General features: G+C 54.7%; 2 protein-coding genes across 4 annotated transcripts in view; one reads left to right on the forward strand and one right to left on the reverse strand.

Moving 5' to 3' along the window:
* Window positions 1–526: 526 nt before the first annotated feature.
* PRPF40B (pre-mRNA processing factor 40 homolog B) lies at window positions 527–15,367 on the forward strand. The gene is made up of 25 exons (XM_069489863.1): window positions 527–602; window positions 1,380–1,523; window positions 1,840–1,905; window positions 2,594–2,621; window positions 2,852–2,877; window positions 3,007–3,117; window positions 3,422–3,542; window positions 3,641–3,665; window positions 3,895–4,107; window positions 4,340–4,466; window positions 4,550–4,614; window positions 5,151–5,315; window positions 5,422–5,530; window positions 5,909–6,059; window positions 6,791–6,924; window positions 7,546–7,660; window positions 7,808–7,899; window positions 12,582–12,698; window positions 12,914–13,051; window positions 13,262–13,357; window positions 13,607–13,696; window positions 13,913–14,090; window positions 14,407–14,468; window positions 14,583–14,726; window positions 14,816–15,367. The coding sequence occupies exons 1-25, from the start codon at window positions 585–587 to the stop codon at window positions 14,906–14,908; spliced, it is 2,628 nt and encodes an 875-aa protein (XP_069345964.1). The 5' UTR covers window positions 527–584; the 3' UTR covers window positions 14,909–15,367.
* Window positions 15,368–15,696: 329 nt separating this feature from the next.
* FMNL3 (formin like 3) overlaps window positions 15,697–19,288 on the reverse strand; it is a 49,838-nt gene continuing 46,246 nt past the window's right edge. For 2 of the 3 annotated variants that reach the window (XM_069491822.1, XM_069491821.1), the window contains 5 exons: window positions 18,515–18,675; window positions 18,090–18,191; window positions 17,668–17,760; window positions 17,296–17,419; window positions 15,697–16,376 (listed from right to left, as the gene is read on the reverse strand). In XM_069491822.1, coding sequence (XP_069347923.1) covers window positions 16,291–16,376; window positions 17,296–17,419; window positions 17,668–17,760; window positions 18,090–18,191; window positions 18,515–18,675 — 566 coding nt within the window. In that variant the 3' untranslated portion in view covers window positions 15,697–16,290. Of the gene's footprint in view, window positions 16,377–17,044; window positions 17,162–17,295; window positions 17,420–17,667; window positions 17,761–18,089; window positions 18,192–18,514; window positions 18,676–19,288 lie in introns of all 3 variants that reach the window. The other variant, XM_069491820.1, reaches the window with a different exon arrangement.

A 19,288-nucleotide genomic window follows, 5' to 3' on the forward strand; every position in this document is an offset into this window, starting at 1 on the left:
GTGAAGAGGAGAGTTAGGGAGAAGAGCACTTTAAGGGACTAGTGACTATTTGTGTTTTGAGAGCTTTGGATGGAATCTCTGTAACTGGGTTAATTGAGGTAGGAGAACTGGAAAAGAGGCCACTCCCTCCCTAGATGCTTTGGGAGTAAAAGAGACTTCTATTTAACTGGTTTGAGAGAGGCACAGCCTTGCCCACAGGTGGGAGAACAGATTAAAAGCCTTGGGAAGAGCCAATCTGTGCCTGTAGTAGAGCCTCCTCCATCTTTTCTGTGGCTTTGGCAAAATGGAAACTTCCAAAATAAAGATGACATGGAAGGGGCTCAGCCAGCTGGCTCTGGATTGGCACAAGAGAGATTAAACCTACCCAGGGCTCAGAATGTGGGGTGGGTAAGAAATTGGGCTTGGAGACCCTGCCTCTGAACTTTGTGCTCCTTTTTCATCCTCACCTCTTCTGCTTCCCTTCTGCAAAAGCCCATCTCTGTGCCCATCCTGGGTCCTATGACTTTTCTCTCCCTCAACAGTCGGTTCCCGATTCTGGTCCCCGGCCCCCAGCAGCGCCTGCCCCCTTCCCACCGGGGCCCCCCATGATGCCACCACCCTTCGTAAGTTTTATGTCTTTCCCTGGGCTTGGCTTTTCCAGCCTGCACCCCAGCCCCCCAGCCCCTAGCCACTGCTGCATCGCCAGCACAATTCTCCTGTGACGCCCCCTTTTGCTGCCCTTGGAAGAGGGATGGTTTTGCTTGGGCATTGGGGTGGGGAGAGCTGCTGTTAAGCTCTCAGTCCATAAAATTGACAATTCCCTCTTTGTCTTTTTGTCCTTGGGACACACTGGGGCTGGAGGTCGGAGCAGTGGAAGGGAAAAGACCCCATTAGTGTGAGGGCAGAGTGGGACTGTCTTTCTCTTTCACTACTCCTTACCTATGCTCTTTTAATATGCCACGGATTTCAGGCTGGAATAGCACTGGTGGTCATGAGTTGAAGAGAAGGGCACGGGAGGCAGGGAACTGGGGAACTTGGGTACCTGCCTTCTGCCCCTTCATCTGAGAGGCCTCTTTGGGGGAGAATTGAAGAGGTGGAGCCTTCTAGGCACAGTCTGGTGCTGTTACGCTTCCCTTTTCCCTCTCCCTTCCCTTCGTAAGCAAGAAGCTGTGTGCTTGCCCGTTAGGCCCAGAGAACACCCTCAGTTATCGGTCTTTCTCAGTGGTGAGGAGGGAGGCAGTTTCATGCCTTGTGCTTCTCAAACTAAAACCTTGGAATTGCCTCAGAACCAGGGTGGAAGGTTGGGGTGGGAGGTGGTGGGTGTTTCCTGACAGGTCCTCTCTGCCTCTGATACGACAGTGTCTTCTCTGCTCAGTGTCTCTTCCTTTCCTCATTTCCAGATGCCCCCTCCAGGGATCCCCCCACCCTTTCCTCCGATGGGGCTACCCCCCATGAGTCAGAGACCACCAGCCATCCCCCCCATGCCACCTGGCATCCTGCCCCCTATGCTTCCACCAATGGGGGCACCACCTCCACTCACACAGGTAATTGTCTCTCCTCCCCTGTGGCCTCAGCAAACCCTGTCAGTTTAGCTGAGGGTGGAGATGCGAATGGGCATTTGGGCTTCAGAAACTGGGGAGGGAAGGGAGCTTTGGGCCAGGCCCACGAGGATTTGTCTGCTGAATGACTGAGATAACTTGCAGGCAAGGGTGGGAGGCCAGAACCTGAGGATTGCCTGATGAGGTGCCAAAGTGAGGGTCGTGGCCCCAGTGCGATCTCTCATGACCCTGCAGGGTGTGCTGCCCAGCCTGTTCCTGCCCTCACTTTGGTGGCTGGTTTTTGTCTTCTTTGTATCCCTAGATACCAGGAATGGTACCTCCGATGATGCCAGGAATGCTGATGCCAGCAGTGCCTGTCACCGCAGCGGTAAGCACTGAGGATAGGCAGGAAGCAGGCTCTGCCCTGCAGTCCTGAGGGTCTGACTCGGAGTACAGGGTTATGGCCTCCATTCTTTCCCTCTTCTCATCGCATCCATCCTTGCCCCTGCAGCACTCCCCACACTCGAATCCTCCTCACCAGCAATGTACTCAGCTTTCCTAGTTTCCCACTCACTCCCAAAGGCACATACATTCTCTCCTGCTACTCCCCAGCTGTGCCCAGCTCCCTTAAGGAATACACTCATGCCAAACACTCTTCACCCTCACAGAGCCATGCACTGTGGACACATGAATACGGTCCCTTCTTCCTGTCCTGTTTGCCTCTGGAGGAGGCAACAGCACCTGGGGATCTTGCTGTACCTTCTTGTGCTGTCGCTTAATGTAGTAGAGTCTGGGGGTAGGATGTAGAATTTGGCATCCACTGTGGAGAGATGGGCCTTAGGAGTTGACTCAACAAAATACTTGAGGAGAACGAAGAATGGAGCTGCTGTGCGATTCCCCCCTGGGATCCTAGAGCCATAGCCCCGGAGGGTGGAGGAAGCCTGTTAGGGAACAGAGATCCCTGGGAACAGGACACGTGGATTCTGGCCTGGCCTGCTTCTCCATCCCCCATGGCCTGGGTCCTGGGGGGCCACTGGGCTTGGCCCCAACCCTTCCCCCTCCTCTTTCTTCGGCAGACGGCTCCGGGTGCGGACACCGCCAGCTGTGAGTCTTCTGGGGGCCTGCTCCCCCCAGGCTCGGAGGTTGGGGGGTATAGGGGAGAGGGGACCATGGACTGGAGCCCACCCTGGATCATGCCTGTTGGGATGCCAGGGAGCCTGGGATGTTGATGGGACCAGAGGGATATTTACTGGGGATGGAATAAGGGAGGAATAGGTGGGGATAAGATGGAGGTTGGAGCAAGGACTTAATGTTTCCTTTGGCTTCTTTTTTAGCTGCTGTGGCTGGGACAGGCCTTCCGGTGAGTTCTTCTGGCTCAAGGGTCTCTGGGTAGAAAGGAGAGGGGGGGCTGGGCTGATGGTTAAATTTTTGGGGTGAGGAGAGGCTTTGGGAAAGGGGCCTTGACCACCATTCTGTGCCCCCCACCCAGAGGGCCCTGTGGAGTGAGCATGTGGCCCCTGATGGGCGCATCTACTACTACAATGCTGACGACAAGCAGTCCGTGTGGGAGAAGCCCAGCGTGCTCAAGTCCAAGGCGGAGGTCCTGAATGGGGCATTCTGGCCCTTCCTTTCAGCTGCCATGACCCTTTCAAGTCCTTGGCCTCCCCTGAGTCTCTAGCCATACTCTTTATGGTTCCTCTGATCCCAAGATCCCTCACTACCCTCCATCCTCCCTGAAAATATCTCCCTAGGATCTTAGGAAGTCCACCTTCCCCCATTTGATCTAGGCTAGGCGGTAGCTAAAGACTGCTGTGTCCTCTCCTCACTGGGTCCCCTTAGCTCCCCTGACTGTGGCTGGAGAGCATGCCTAGCCCGCTGATATCCCCTGACCCGTCCTCTTGCAGCTGCTGCTGTCCCAGTGTCCCTGGAAAGAATACAAGTCGGACACAGGCAAACCTTACTACTATAACAACCAGAGTAAGGAATCCCGCTGGACCCGACCCAAGGATCTGGATGACCTGGAGGGTGAGGGGTCCTAGGTAGAGGAGGGGCTAGGCCTGATTAGGGCTTCTGGGGGTTCCTTGTTACCCTGTGACTGACTGTGTTGTCTTTTCCCATTGCAGCTCTAGTCAAACAAGAGGCTGCAGGGTGAGTGACTTACCCACCTTGCCCACCTATTCATTCATACTTGGGGCACCGGGGGCGTGGGAGTGGATTCTGCATTATCTCCACTCTGTAGGAGGAAGGGCCAGCTCTCGGTCTCCTTGTAGAATCGTCCACTCTGGTCCCAGTCCTTCCCAGGGTAGAGACCAGCCAGCCCCTGATCTCCTCTATCCTTGCTCTACTCCTGGACACTGCTCTTCTTGTTCACCGGCAGGAAGCAGCAGCAGCAGCAGCAGCAGCCACAGACACTACAGCCACAGCCTCCTCAGCCACAGCCCGACCCCCCACCTGTACCTCCTGGCCCCACCCCAGTGCCCACAGGCCTCTTGGAACCTGAGCCAGGCGGGAGTGAAGACTGTGATGTGTCAGAGGCTCCTCAGCCCCTGGAGCAGGGGTTCCTGCAGCAGCTGGAGGAGGGCCCCAGCAGGTGAGGCTGCCCCCCCATGGCATTCCATATGCTGCTTTCAGGCTCCCCGCCTGGTCCAACCCTTGTCCTCTGCCAGGCCTCTAGGAGCGGTGTGAGGATCTAGGCATGACCTCTGAAGGGCAGAAAAGGGCTGCCCAGGGAGCAAGGAGGAGATGATATGTTGCTGAGATACAGGGCACTGAAAGCTCTGAGAGCTGGGGGGCCTTGTGCTTGAGTCCTCTCTCCCCCTTAGTTCTGCTGGACAGCATCAGCCACAGCAGGAGGAGGAGGAATCAAAGCCAGAACCAGAGAGGTCTGGCCTCAGTTGGAGCAACCGGGAGAAGGCAAAACAGGCGTTCAAGGAGCTGCTGAGGGACAAGGTGCTGGGGGTGGGGCTCCCAGGGAAGGCCTGGAAGGGGCTGGGTGTGGACAGACCCCATGACCCCCACCTGCTCCATTCCAGGCTGTCCCCTCCAATGCCTCATGGGAACAGGCCATGAAGATGGTGGTCACTGACCCCCGTTACAGGTAGGCCTGGGCAGTGGGAGCCAGGCCCTGTTTATGAGAGCAGCGAGGGCAGAGATTCCCTGAGAAACCCCAGCTCAACATTCAGCCCCAAGGGGGCCAGGGTCAGGAAAGTGATAGACTGGGGTAGGGCGCAGGGGGAAGAAAAGCTGGAGGGCCTCCGGGAGAGGGAGAGGGAAGGGTGTCTGACATGAGACACTGAATAAATGCTTGTTGAATTTAATCGAATTGAATTAATCGGGGAAGGAGGGGGCTGGATATGTCAGAGGTCTGATGGTGACTTGAGAACCCCAAAGCGAGGGGATCCAGTATTAGCAGTGTCTTGGAGCCACATCTCTTCCCGTCAGTGCCTCTCACCACTCCCTGTCCATGAATGGTGGTCAGATCCCAGACATCTGTGCCCTTGGGTGTCCTGCCTGTGCATGTGCCCCCACTCAGCCCTGTGAAGACCCTTCCCCATCTTACTTTGTGGGCTGTGCACAGTGGTCCAGGCTGACTCCTTCTCTGTTGCCACCCCACTCCCACCGTCTCCACCTCAGTGCCTTGCCCAAACTGAGTGAGAAGAAGCAAGCATTCAATGCCTACAAGGCACAGCGGGAGAAGGAGGAGAAGGAGGAGGCCCGGCTGAGGGCCAAGGAGGCCAAGCAGACTCTGCAGCACTTCCTGGAGCAGCACGAACGCATGACCTCCACCACCCGCTACCGGTCAGGGGCCTCGGCTGGGCTGGGCTGGGGCCTGGGAACCCTGAGAACACAAAGGCCCAGGCTCTCCATTCTCTGCCTACTTACTCACAGCCCATGTGCTCCACAGGCGGGCGGAACAGACCTTTGGAGAGCTAGAGGTCTGGGCTGTGGTCCCTGAGAGGGATCGAAAAGAGGTTTATGATGATGTCCTCTTCTTCCTGGCCAAGAAGGAAAAGGTAATGGTCACAGGGCTGGATCCTTCAGTCCAGTCTCATCCTGGACTCTCCTTGTCTTTGCTTTCTTATGGACCCTGGCCATTCGTTTCTCCACTTCCCCGGTGTCCTAGCTCCTGATTTGGAAGCTGGTGTGGCACTTGCACATCCCCCTATTTCTGCCCTGGGCCTATAGCCTTGGGTGTGGGAGGGCAAGAAGGAGTCTTTGAGAGGTAGGTCTGTAACCTGTGCTCCCTCTCCATCCCCAAGATAGAAAAGTCTTGAGTCTGGCATTCCTCCTAGGGTTCCCTAGCTACCTTCTCTTCCACCAGTCCTCCTCTGGCCGACCTACTTGGGTAGCTCTGGCCTGCCCTGCCTTACCCTAATCCTGTGGCCCCCTAGGAACAGGCTAAGCAGCTCCGGCGCCGCAACATCCAGGCCCTGAAGAGCATCCTGGATGGGATGAGTAGTGTCACCTTCCAAACCACATGGTCCCAGGCCCAGCAGTACCTCATGGATAACCCCAGCTTTGCTCAGGACCATCAGCTGCAGAGTAAGCCTGGGTCTCCACTCCCAACTCTTCCTTCCCTTTTCCTACTGAACCTGGGACCCCAGAGTCTGCCTCACACCACTCTTCTGCACCTCCTGCCCTCCCAGACATCCTAGGAGTGCCCAGCACTCAGTCCCTGCACCTCTCTGGACTCTAGGGATCCCAGGACATCTTCAGGGCACCTCCTCCCTCCCTGTGGGGTCCATTGTTGACCTGGACATTTTGTGTCCTTGGTGGAAGAGCTCTGGGATAGGAATCAGAAGTCCTGGAGATGCTGCTGCTGCTATCTATAGCTCGTGTGAATATGGTCTTAATCGTCATAGCACTGTGGGCCTTAACTGGTCACATGTGTAACAATAAGCTGGTATTGGTCTGTAATCACTAACAATAATCATAAATTCTCCTTCTGAGGTTGCATCAAAACCTGACTGATTCCTAGTTCCATATGATGTGAAACCTCAGGTCCCAACATGACTGGTTTCCTGTGATGGTAACTGAGTTCACAGGAGCTGAATATTTGCTAATTTTTTTCTTATACAATTAATATAATGATCCTCCCCTCAAGAACCACCATTCCAGTGGCTGTTCCCACAGAGGCCTCTCCCCCAGCTTTTTCCCCACCATGCTGGTGTCGCTAGTACTCAGAGGGGCAGCATCATTTAAACACTAGGGGTGCTGGAGTCGGAGGGTGTCCTGCTGGTATGGTGTCTGCTGAACCTCCTCCTTGCCTTTAGACATGGACAAGGAAGATGCCCTGATCTGCTTTGAGGAGCACATCCGAGCTTTGGAGAGGGAGGAGGAGGAGGAGCGGGAGCGGGCTCGGCTTCGGGAGCGTCGCCAGCAACGCAAGAACCGGGAGGCCTTCCAGGTATCTCTGCTGCCCTTTTGGATTAGAGCTCAGCTTTGCCCCAGACCACAATCTCTTCATCCATTCCCTGCCTCCTCTCGGCTAGGCTGCCTGTTTTGTCTGTGCCTAGCCCCGTCCAAGCTGTGTGAGGCCTCTTTGCCTGCAGTGTGCTTCTGCTGTGTGCCCTCAATTGTGGACTGTGCTCTTCTAGGGAGACTAGATGTATGCAGCACTCAGAAACTACCAGCAGGGGGCACCCTACAGGCATGACTAGGCAGCTAGGCCATATTTATTTCCCTTGGGAGGGAAGCCGACAGGCAGAGCTTATGTCCCAGCTCCTGGGTGGAGTGGTGGTGTTAGTAGCGGTGGGGGTTACTTTGCTGTAACGTGTAGTCAAGAAGTTGCTGCAGGCGGGTTTCTGTTTCTTTGCCTCCCAGGCTGGCTTGTTCTCTTTTTTTTCTGTCCTCTGTGTATTTATATTCTTCCCTTTCATATTGTTCCCAGCCTCCTTATCTGTAGCTCTTCATTTCTGCCTCTCTTGCCTGCATTTCCTCAATCTGGATTGTTCCTGCCTCTCCTCATTTTGTGGCTCTGCTTCCCTCCCTGTCTCACTCTCCCTATAACTGGCCTCTCCCTGCTCAGACCTTCCTGGACGAGCTGCATGAGACAGGGCAGCTGCACTCTATGTCCACCTGGATGGAGCTCTACCCAGCGGTCAGCACTGATGTCCGCTTTGCCAACATGCTGGGCCAGCCGGGTAAGGCAGCCAGGCTCCCCCTTCTCTGGCCTGGCTTCCTGCCCTGCCAGCCTCTCTGCGCCCCTCCTCCCTGGTCCTGTTCTCGGCCCCAACCCCAGGCCTTGGGAAGCTGCCGCCCGCCAGGCCCCCCTCCCTCCCTCCCTGCAGGCTCCACCCCTCTGGACTTGTTCAAGTTCTATGTAGAGGAATTGAAGGCACGATTCCATGATGAGAAGAAGATCATTAAGGACATCCTTAAGGTGAGGGAGGCATGGGGTCATGAATGGATGCATGCTGGGTGCAGGGCACACTCCCTGAACAAGACTCCCTGAGAAGTCCTGTTTTGTAGGAGCATTATAGCTTGGTTCAGGAGAACCAAGTCCTTTACTGTGTTCTAGGGATACAGTAATGAATAAGACATAATTTCTTCCCATAAAAGGTCATGATCTCTAATAGGAAGATAGACAGGAAGACGGTTACACAGAGGGGCAGGTGTTATTACAGAGACAGGAATCAGAATTGACATTTGAACTGCACCTTTAGGAATGAGTAGGTGGAGGAGGGTGGAGCGTGCTGGGTATAGGTAGTATAAGAGCAAAGGCAAGGGCGTGCCTGGTGTGAGGAGCAAAAAGCATAGCTAATTGCAAACTAGTAGCCCACAGATTGTTCTTTCTGGCCTATACAATGTTTTAGAAAAATTTGGAATTTATTGCTAACATTTTAAAATCATGAGGTTTCACATAAAAATCTGAATCTTTAGCTTGTCTTGTCAATTTGAATTATTTAGCAACACTGGGCTGAATTTGCAAGGCATTCTGTGGATTCCAGCTGAGTTGCCACTTCTCTTTTAGAAAGGGCAAGTTAGGCCGGGCGCGGTGGCTCACGCCTGTAATCCTAGCACTCTGGGAGGCCGAGGTGGGTGGATCTCTCAAGGTCAGGAGTTCGAGACCAGCCTGAGCAAGATCGAGACCCCGTCTCTACTAAAAAATAGAAAGAAATTATCTGGTCAACTAAAATATATATAGAAAAAAATTAGCCGGGCATGGTGGCACATGCCTGTAGTCCCAGCTACTCGGGAGGCTGAGGCAGTAGGATCGCTTAAGCCCAGGAGTTTGAGGTTGCTGTGAGCTAGGCTGACGCCACGGCACTCACTCTAGCCCGGGCAACAAAGCGAGACTCTGTCTCAAAAAAAAAAAAAAAAAAATAGAAAGGGCAAGTCATCTTTATCCTCACCACTCCTTAGTGCCTCCTTGATACTACAGCAAAAGGCACGATTCCATGATGAGAAGATCATTTATCATGACATATGCACTGTTCCTTTTCTTATACTGGAGAAGAGAAATAGTTCTCAATATCCATGTCTATCAAAAATAGAAAGGTAGCTGGGTGTGATGACTCCCGTGCTTGTAATCCCAGCACTTTGGGAGGCCGAGAAAGGATCACTTGAACCCAGGAGTTTGAGGTTACAGTGAGCTATGATTGTACCACTGCACTTCAGCCTGGGCAACAGAGCAAGACCCTGTCTCAAAAAAAAAAAATTGGAAAAGTGAGTGAATGATGGACTAAGTAAGAGAGCCTTGTGCTCTAAAAGAAGAAAAGGAGAAAGCATATTTCTTCGTGGAAATGAAGAACATTCTAATATATCTGAGGAGATGGTATAATACAGTGTTTAGGAGCAGAACTTGAAGCAGACTGGGTAAAAGTCCCAGCTTAACCACTTGCTAGTTGTGTGACCTTAGACAAGTCACTTAACCTTTCTGAACTTTTGTTTCCTTGTCTGAAAACGGTGAGTGTCCCACCAAAGTATACCTATTATAGAGGAGGGCAACCTAGTACCTGGGCTGAGATGGATCTGGGAAAAAAGCTAGAAATGTCCCACTGCACATACATTTCTTTGAAGTCTTGTGTTTTGCCTTACAAATTCATGTAGGTGTTGCATTTTAATACTGTATTACCTTTCTGTTTAGTATAAATTTAATATTTTTAAATTATTTACCATTATGTAAAATGTATCATATTCTCCTGTGATTTCCTCTATTTCTCTGAAACCACATGCCCCAGTTTGGAAGTAGAGTCCTGCATGTAAAGTGCCTTGAATGCTAAAATAAGAAATTTGGATTTTTATCTTGTAAGTAATGAGGAACCGGGGAATGATAAGATCAGATGGTGTCTTAGAAAAGCCACTGGTGGTGATGTATAGTAGCACCTCTCAGTGTAGAGTATGTACTTGGGTTCTTAGGGGAGGTGATGGTGGAGGTGCTGGTAGGACAGTTCTTGAAACCTCAAGATACTAAAAGTAATAGTGGCAGGCAACTCAGACTTGGAGTTCGAGTCATCCTCTTCTGACTCATCCCCAGACCTCTCCCCTGCTGTCTGGGCTACTTTGGAACAGCACTCTGAGAAGCACCAGATGGTAAAGGCTGGGTTAGAGGCGTGGAAGAGGGTGAGCAGGGAGACGAGTCAGGGGGCTGTCGGAGGAATGCAGGTGGGAGGTGATCTGAGGCAGGGGCGGCAGGTGGGGAGAGAGCTGAAGCGCTCAGCTGTGCTGCTGAAATGCCCCAGGTTTCCTCATACGTGCCTTGAGACAAGCAAGGGCTGGGGGTTGAGTGGGGGTTTTTATACTTCTGCTATTTTCAAGTGGAGCAGCTGGCATCTTTTTTATGCCTTAAGGTTCTACATAAGACTTTTTATACAATGTTTCTGCTGTTAAAAAAACATGAAAGTTTAAAACCAGTGGGATAGAGGCACTAAAGTAGAGCTGACAGACCGCTTCGTGAAATTGAGGGGAAGGCAGGAGTGGGTTGACGTCAGGGCAGTGGCTGACGGCACCATTGGTAAGGATCAAGTAGGAAGAGCAGGGCTGGGCAAAATAGGAATTCCATTTGGGGAGTTACTCTTGACAGCAACTGAGGGCAGGGAGGAGCAAAACAAATACCATATGTTAAACAGAATAATCATAAAAAGTAGAAATACGTAATACCAGATAGTTAAATTGTATTGGACAATTAACTTTTAACCACAGAGTGGCAGGTGCTGCTGACAGGCCTGTGGGGGGCTGTCCTCGCTGAGTCCTTTCTCTCCACACCACCTGAGAAAGCAGCTTTTTGAGACAGTTCCCCTTCATGTCCCCCACTTGGGTTCCTGTCTGGCGAGGGCGCATAAGCCCAGGAGTCCCTGTGGCCATCCACAGCCAGGTGGACTCTGATGGCACCTGTCATCCCATAGGTTAATGCAAAGAGCCTTGGACTTGGAGCAGGTAGAAGACAGAATATCTGGGCCTGGGTGGGAGATCCATGGGGCGCTTGGCATATGGGGGATTTTCATGAGAAATGTATTCTGTTTGGATCTGTTGAAGTTTTGTGAAACATCCAGGCTAGTATGGGTCTGAAAACCAGGAGAGAGGTGAAGGGCGAGATTGCTAGGGAGAGTATGGATCGGGCAGGGAGAAGGGCCAAGTGCTGTTCTCAGGAACATGCACATGCAGGAGAAGTAAAAGAGGCCAGAGAGGAAGGGACCTGGAGAGGCGCGTGTTGAAGTGAACAGCAGAGGTGCTGAGAATCAGATGAGTGAGGACCAAGCAGGGGTGGCCTTGGACATTAGAACATGAGCAGCCACTGGGAGAGTAGTGTTGTGAAGCGGTGGCGTGGAGGCAGCACACATCTTAGACCTCTGCAAGTTACCTATCTCTGCGCCTCAGTTTCCTCATCTGAAAATTGGTGATAATCCGTAAGGTTGTGAGAATTGAATAACATCGGTAAAGTATCATGCTTATAATAGGCTTGCAATAAATGTTTATTCCTTTTCCTTTGTGCTGCATTTCAAGAGATTTTGAAACAAAGGAAAAGCAGCAGAGGTAGTTAGCTTGAGGAAGGTGAGAGCAGGGCGGATGGAATGTTCCAGGTTAAGTGAGGTGAGTGCTTGATGGAAGGAGCCAGTGAAGAGGGTGAGACTGAGCTTTCGGTCCCGAGAGGGAATGCTGTGTCTGAGAAGGGCTGGAGCATGTGGGTTGAGGAAGTACTCTGGGAAAGAAGCAGGAGCACGTGGCTGCCGTCAGTAGGAAGGCCAGAGATTAGAGCTGTGTGGGGGGACGGGAAGGGAATCTGGCCTGTGCCCAGCTCACTCAAGAGCCAGACTGCGAATTCCAGTGGCTCCACTTAACACTTAGTGTCATTTTGGGCCAAGTGAGATTACTTTTCTGAGCCTCTACTTCACTGGGATGTTGTGAGGCTTAGATGAGAACACAGAGCCTGGCTCGTGGAGGTGTTTTCCGTATTGGGGAGCTGCACACCTGGTAGCCTCCATTGCTCCCGGGGACAGTGGTCTGTGAGTGTGGTGGTGGAAAACACGGGCTTTGGGGGAAGAAAGACCTGGGGTAGAATTCTTGCCCAGCCGAAGGTAAGTTGTGAGACCTTGGACAAGTGCTCTAGTTTCTCTAAACCTTGGTTTCTCCTTCTGCATAAAATTGGGGTACTAGGACCTATACTTACCTGCAGAACTGTGAGGAGTAAATGAGGCACTGTGAGCAGTCATCACGGTGCCTGGCACACAGCAGGCCTCAGTAAATAGAGCCACGGTAGGCACCGGCAGATGGCGAACGAGAAGGCACGGGAGCATTGCTGAGCAGCCGGAGGGCCCGGCTGGCGCCAGAGCTTTAAGTCAAAGGAACAAAGCTAATTTTGAGAAACTCAGGGCATCAGTCAGCAGTTGGGAGACACCTCCCAACCCCTTTAGCTCCATGTGACATCCAAATCAAGGGTAGGCATGGGGGGTTGTCAGATGAGGAGGACTCGGACAACTTGGTTTCTGAGGCATGTCACAGTCCTGTGGTTCTCTTCTGGAAGCGGGGGCTTTCTTGACCATCCTGCAGTCTGACCCCTCTACGTGCCAGCTCTGGCCCCCAGGCCCGTGGTGCCCCCTGCTTCATGCACTGCTGTGCCCACAGGACCGGGGCTTCTGCGTGGAGGTGAACACAGCCTTTGAGGACTTCGCCCACGTCATAAGCTTTGACAAGAGGGCTGCTGCGCTGGACGCAGGCAACATCAAGCTGACCTTCAATAGTGTGAGGGGCTGGGCAGGGCGTGGGGCGCGGTTCTCTAACTCTTCCCAGTGTCTTGTTCCATTCTTTCTCTCTCACTGCCCCCAACTCTATTCCCAGTTCAGGGGATGACAGTCGTAAGACCAGACCCCAACTTTCCACCTCCTAAGGTATGCCTGAGTGGGGCCCAGGCACCCACCCTCCTGGGTCACCCTGTTCTGTGTCGCTTCTACCCTTAGCTGCTGGAGAAAGCAGAGGCACGGGAGAGGGAGCGGGAGAAGGAGGAGGCACGAAGGATGCGGCGCAGGGAAGCTGCCTTTCGAAGCATGCTGAGGCAGGCCGTGCCTGCTCTGGAGCTAGGCACTACCTGGGAAGAGGTCAGGAGCGCAGCCTGGCCCCAAACACCCCTCAAGCCTGAGGGCAGCGGTGCTTCTCCACCTCTGAGGGCCCACCCCAGTCACAGCACAGCCCTGGGCCAGCTCCAGTTCCCTTCCTTCCTCTGCCCCAGCCCTGCCCTGTGCTTGTGGCAGTGTCCAGGCCGGGCCAAACGGGGTCTGGTCTGATCAGCAGTGCTCTCCCCGTTCAAGGTCCGTGAGCGCTTTGTGTGCGACTCAGCCTTTGAGCAGATCACCCTGGAGTCGGAACGGATCCGGCTCTTCCGGGAATTCCTCCAGGTGCTGGAGGTGAGGCAGACTTCTCGACCTCTGGATTTGTCTCGGGCCCTTAAACTCCCTAGGCCAGCTCAACAGAGACCTCAGTGGCCTCTCACCCCTAGGGCTCTGCTTTCCCTGGCCAGCTAAGGGAGGGGAGGCCTGAGGAGCCCTGGGATGGGCAGAAGGCCCTACCTGGAGAGAGGGAAGCAAAGCCAGGTTCTAGGAGGCAGGATCCTTCCTGGGACTAAGGCTGGTGCTGTCCTCTCCCTCTGCCTCTAGCAGACTGAATGCCAGCACCTCCACACAAAAGGCCGAAAGCACGGCAGGAAGGGCAAGAAGCACCATCGCAAGCGTTCCCACTCGCCCTCAGTGAGTTAGCGGGTAGAAGGGATGTGGGGTGAGGCTGGATTGTTTTGGGGGAGTAAGAAACACTTCTCTTGTTTTTCCCCTACATCACCTCCCTTGGAGGGAGGTTTGAGGGTTCCTTTGGCCCTGGATCCTCCTCTCTGTCCCCAATTCCTAGACGAGGGCTTCTGGAAGCCAGAGAACCTCTGCGCTGACACATATCTGCTGTGATCTGCCCAGGGCTCTGAGTCGGAAGAGGAGGAGCTGCCCCCACCATCTCTCCGGCCCCCCAAGCGGAGAAGGCGGAATCCCTCGGAGTCAGGCTCTGAGCCCTCTTCCTCACTTGATTCGGTTGAAAGTGGGGGTGCCGCCCTTGGAGGACGGGGCTCCCCTTCCTCCCACCTTATCCTTGGATCAGGTAAGCAGTTGCTAGGAGCCTGGGAGCTGGAGAACTGTTGGCCCAGACTAAGAGGAGGCCGTTGGCAAGTCCCAGCCCCCTTGAGGGTAGAGTGGACTGGGAGGGCTATACGTGTGGGAGAGTAGGAAGAACTTCCTGTCCCTGCCCAGGCAAGAAACTGGGAGAAGGAAAACTGGAGTGACTCAGACTTCCTCAGACTGTTGCCCGAGACCATGAGGTCCCCACCCGTGAAGAATGAACAGAGGGACTACAGCAGAGAAAAGGGTGAGCCCTCCTTTCTCTTTTTGGGACTTAGTGGAGATTTTTCTATCTCCAGATCATGGCCTTCGGAAAGCCAAGAAACCAAAAAAGAAAACCAAAAAGAGAAGACACAAGTCGGTGAGTACAGAAGGAACTTCTGCCTAAGGCCCTGCTATGTTGTGAGCTCTATTCCACCTGCCTCCGGGGCTGTCCTGCACAGGAGCTGAGGAGGTGGGCTCTGGCCTCTTACAGAACAGCCCTGAGAGTGAGACAGACCCCGAGGAGAAAGCTGGCAAGGACAGTGATGAGAAAGAACAGGAACAGGACAAGGACAGGGAGCTCCGGCACACAGAGCTCCCTAACCGTTCCCCAGGCTTTGGCATCAAGAAGGAGAAGGTGAGAGAGGCGGGGGTCCCAGCCCCTACTCTCCAGGCCTCCACGGCCCTCAGTGGGGCTGAGGGTGAGCTGTGCCTTTGCTCCAACAGACGGGCTGGGACACGTCGGAAAGCGAGCTGAGCGAGGGCGAGCTGGAGCGGCGGCGGCGCACACTCTTGCAGCAGCTGGATGATCACCAGTGACCAACACACCGCTGTCTGCCTTGGGTCTGCGTGCGGCCGTGGCTCCTGGGCCACCCTCGCTGTCTGCCTCAGACTTCTTCCTTAGTCTGGTCTGTGTTCACGTTTCCTAAAGTAGCCCCACCCCCAGCGCACCACTGTTGGCACCTCTCGAGGTTGCTCCTGGTGTTCAAGGGTTCCCTCCTCCCGGACAGCTAGCGCAGTCCTCGCCCTCGGCCCCAGACCAGAGACGGGTGGTACATGCCATGTGAGGTGGGTGACGCCAGTAGATGAAGTGTGAGAGAAGGGGTATCCAGGGAAGAGTGATGGGCTGGTGGACACAGCCTGGGTGGCAGAGGGCAGAGTCCTCACCCTCTAGCATCAGTGCCTGCTCCTGCCCGCCCTGGCCATGGGCTCCACCACTTGTTCCTCCTGCCCAGGACCCAGTATATGTGTGTTTTGTTTTGTTTTTGTTTTTTAAATAACGATATTTATAACATGGTCAGTGACTCTTTTGTCTCCTCCATGTGCTACTGGGACAGGCTGGGGACTGGACAGGTGTACGCATGTCCAGCAGAGGGCACTAGTATCTCATGCAGACCTGCCTCCCTTTGTGTGGCTGAGCCCACCCAGCCTGGTTCTCCTCCCAGGCTTCTGAGCTCATCTCCCCTGAAACAGACGCAGCTCCCCCAGGTGTCCTATCTCCATGCTCAGACTGAATGGTCACCCTACCCGCCCGCCCCCCCCCCCAGCTCAGAAAGAAGAGACAGAGTTAGGCTTGGTGCTTTAAGCCTTTGTTGAGAGAGGGAAGGTCTGGGGTTTATGTACAAGAGAGAAGGCAGGTGTGGTACATGTACAAAAAGAAGTGGGCCCCCACATTCCCTTCTAGGGGCCAAGAGGATGCTGGCAGGAAACTGAACCAATAGCCAAGACCACCATGCCTCCTGCCAAAAGAAAACCCTCTGCTTTTCTGCCCACCTTGGCAAGGACAGTGTCAGCCTAGAACGAAATGGGCCAACAGCCCAGGGGTAAGGGCAGCAAGCCTGGCATCTCTCTGCCCTTATCACTGGGGCACAGCTAGGCGGGGCCCAGGCTTAGCAGGGCCTTTCAGGATCCTGATAAGAGATGATCGGAGAATGGCGGGCTCCCAGGGTTCTCTTTAAGCCTGGATACTTCTAGACCAGAGCTGACCCTTCAGGAAATGAAGCTGAAAGACCTTTGGGGCAAAGTGCAGTACTGGAGGCACCAAGGACGTGCCAGGCCCCCATAGACCTAGTGCCCACAGGGGCACGGGTAAGATCCAGCCTGAAGAGCTGGGGTGAAAATGACTGACAGCAGCATAGCCCTCTGCCGGGCCCCTGGCTGATTCCAAGGCTCCGAGTCCACTGGTTGAAGTGAAGAGGGCCTCAGTGGGGGCCTGGAGCCCGAGGGGGGCTCTGCGGGGCAGCGCTCCTGGCTTGGTGGCGAACGACAATGGGCTGGCAGTGGAGGCCTGTGAACAGGAAGGGAGGCTGAGCCAGGGCGGTGCCTTCAGGATTAGCCCCACAGGCAGGGCCCGGGAGGAGTCTGCTGTGAGGTAGATAAGCTTGGGGGGGTAGTCTTAGTAGGACAGGCTTGAGGGGTAGTTAAGGAGATTGCTGGGCTCTGCACTTTATTCAGAGGATCCAGGTAAGGGTGACCAGAGGCCATAATAAGGTAGACTTGGCAAGAGCCAGAAGCTGGGAAGAGACCCCAGGCTACCTAGATGTCAGGAAACAGATCAAGGGCCATCTGACTGCCCCTGGGAGACGCTACTGTCAGCTCTTGTGAGGAGAGAACCCTAGGACCGTGGATCCTCTGGGCCCAGGAATCGAGCTTCAGCCTCAGTGATCAGAACCGTAAGCTGGTCCTGTCTGCTCTGGCACAGCTCTCGACCCTGGCCTGGCAACTCCTTACCCCTTGAGTCTTAGTAGAAGCCAGGACAGCATTAGTGGGAGAGAGACCACTACCCTGGTACATGCAGGGGATAAGCCACTCTTCTCAGAGCATGGGGCATGCAAGGAGAAGAATGTGTCCCCATCACTGGGAGGCTGTGAGTCATGCAAAGGAGGAGGTGCCGTGGGCTCCAGCAGTAGTCCTGGAGGGTGGGCATGCAGAGGGGGCAGCTGTGATGCCCGGTACCTGTCAGGGGCCCCAGCCTTGGGGGTTAACAGTTTGACTCATCATGGTGGGCTGCATCACAGAAGAAGCGTGAGCCCCGCTTGGCAGTACGGGCCGTGAAAGGGACACTCTTCAGCACTGTGGCCCAGGAGAGAGACACAGTGGTCAGGCCTCATGGGGGATGGGGGAGGGGAGGAGGGCCCAAAGGGGCTGGGCTGAGCTTTGTAAGCTGGGTCCGACTGCCAGATCCCAGGGAGGGAAAAGGGGCTCACCTGTGATGATGTCCTCAATGGTACCATCCTTCCCCTCGTAAACAGGCCGATGCTCCTTGGCCTGGCGCCGTCTCAACTCTGCAATTAGCTCCTGCTGTTGCCACTTGTTCCGCTGGGATGGGGTCTAGGATTTGGAGAGGAAAGGAAGTCACTGACCGGTTCCTGCACCGTGATGCAGTCCAAGGACACCCCTGGGTGTCCACTGCTAGGAATCACCTTCCTAAAAAGCCCCTCTCCAGCCCACTGGACCCTAGTCCTCAGGCCCTTGGGTGGTCTGTCTATTCCAGTTGCTCATCTCCTCTAGGTCTGGTCCCCCAGCACCCAATCCTTTGCCCTGTTTTCCTCCAGACCCCAACTCTTGGCCCCACCCACCTTCGCATCCAGTTTCTTGGCTTCCTGAGCCAGCTGCTTCTCCCGCATTACCTCCTCCTGCTTCTTGCGGGCTTCGTTCTCTTGTTCTGCTTCCTAAGAGCCATGGAAGGTGGGCAGGGGGTGAAGGTCACATAGGCTGTGAGGGGAGGGGCTAACTCTGAGGGTGGAGAGTAGGTGGCAGTAGGACCAGCTAACCCCAGGTGTCCACCCTCTGGAGGGGTACTTCCTGCCCCAGACAATGACAGGAAGGGCCCAGGCCCCCACCTTACCCACCAGTTCACAGCTAAGAGGTCTGCTGCAGCTTCCATTGCTCCCTCCCCATACTCAGGAACAGTCAGAAAAGGCCCAGACTTGAAGCCCAGGCTTCTCCCCCACAAGCAGTTTTCTCTGAGCCAAACTCCTCTTTAAACGCTTCCCCTTACCTTGTAAGAACGAATGAATCGGACAAACACTGGGAAGAACACAGAAGGTGGCGTGGTCTTGGGACTCTCGCCAAAGTAGCGCACGACTGCATTGTAGGCTTCCTGGGGAAGGGGTGGGCAGAAAGGGTCACCCGGCAGCCAGAAGCCCAGCTCCTGGACCAGGGACAGGAGGCCTGTGGAAAGCGGAACCCAAGGCCAGAGGAGAAAAACCAACTACCCAAGCCCATGAGCTGGAGAGAACCTGGGGCTCCTAAGGCTCCCAAGAGTGCCCCTCTCCAGAGATGGCTGCCTGCCACCCCCGAGCCCTCTCACCCCACAGCCGGCCAGCCAGCTGCTTGATGAAGAACCAGAACTAGGTCCACCTAGAGGGGGCCGCCTGGCACCTTGGCCCTGGTTGCTCCCACCCGCCTGCACCCCATGCTCGCCTCAGCCGTCTTGGCGTCTCGCTGGAGCTTGTCCAGTTTGCCTTCATTGGTGCTGAGGAAGTTCCGCAGGACGCTGTTGTCGTGGATGCTGCACTCCCGCCGAATCAGCTCCATGCCCCGGCCCAGCTCCTTCACATCCAGCAACACGTTCTCCAGGGACACTGTGGTCACAAGGGGCCTGGCTGAGGTCCACCCAGGGCCTGGCATGCCCACCTCCCAGCCCAGGGCTCTAGTAAACTCTGCCCTCCCCACCAGCATGGGCTCACTCAGGTTGTCACACCCGTATGGACACAGAGAACTGCACACCAAGCCAGCTGCGCCCTTACAGGGGAAAGGAACAGCCTGTGAGCTCGTGACCCCAAAGAACAAGGCAGCAAAGGCTGGCAAGGCACGGAGGCTGCTGCTCTCTAAAATGGAGCTCCCCCCAGCCTGTTACAGTTTTCATGCGTGCGGCAGAAATAACAGCTATGTCTGTGGAGGGCTTCATGGTTTTTCGAAGCATTTCACATACTCTATAGAGAAACAGTCTCTAGGGCCAGGTTGAGGGAGTTGGGAGTAAAGAGCCACTGCCCCCTGCTCCTCTTCCTGTTCCTGCTCCCACAGCACCTAGCTGGGAAGGGCTGGCCCTGGCCTGGAGGAAGGCTCCCCCCTGAGCGGCCCCTGCTCATGGCTCCATCGGAAAGCTTTGAAGTACTCAGCAGATAACAAAAGGCAGAAACAAATGGACCCAAGCGTTCCCTCTCCTCATAGCTTCTTGGGATTGTCCCAGGCTGC

The sequence above is a fragment of the Eulemur rufifrons genome, chromosome 16, assembly GCF_041146395.1.
Source record: "Eulemur rufifrons isolate Redbay chromosome 16, OSU_ERuf_1, whole genome shotgun sequence".
NCBI classification, from domain to species: domain Eukaryota; kingdom Metazoa; phylum Chordata; class Mammalia; order Primates; family Lemuridae; genus Eulemur; species Eulemur rufifrons.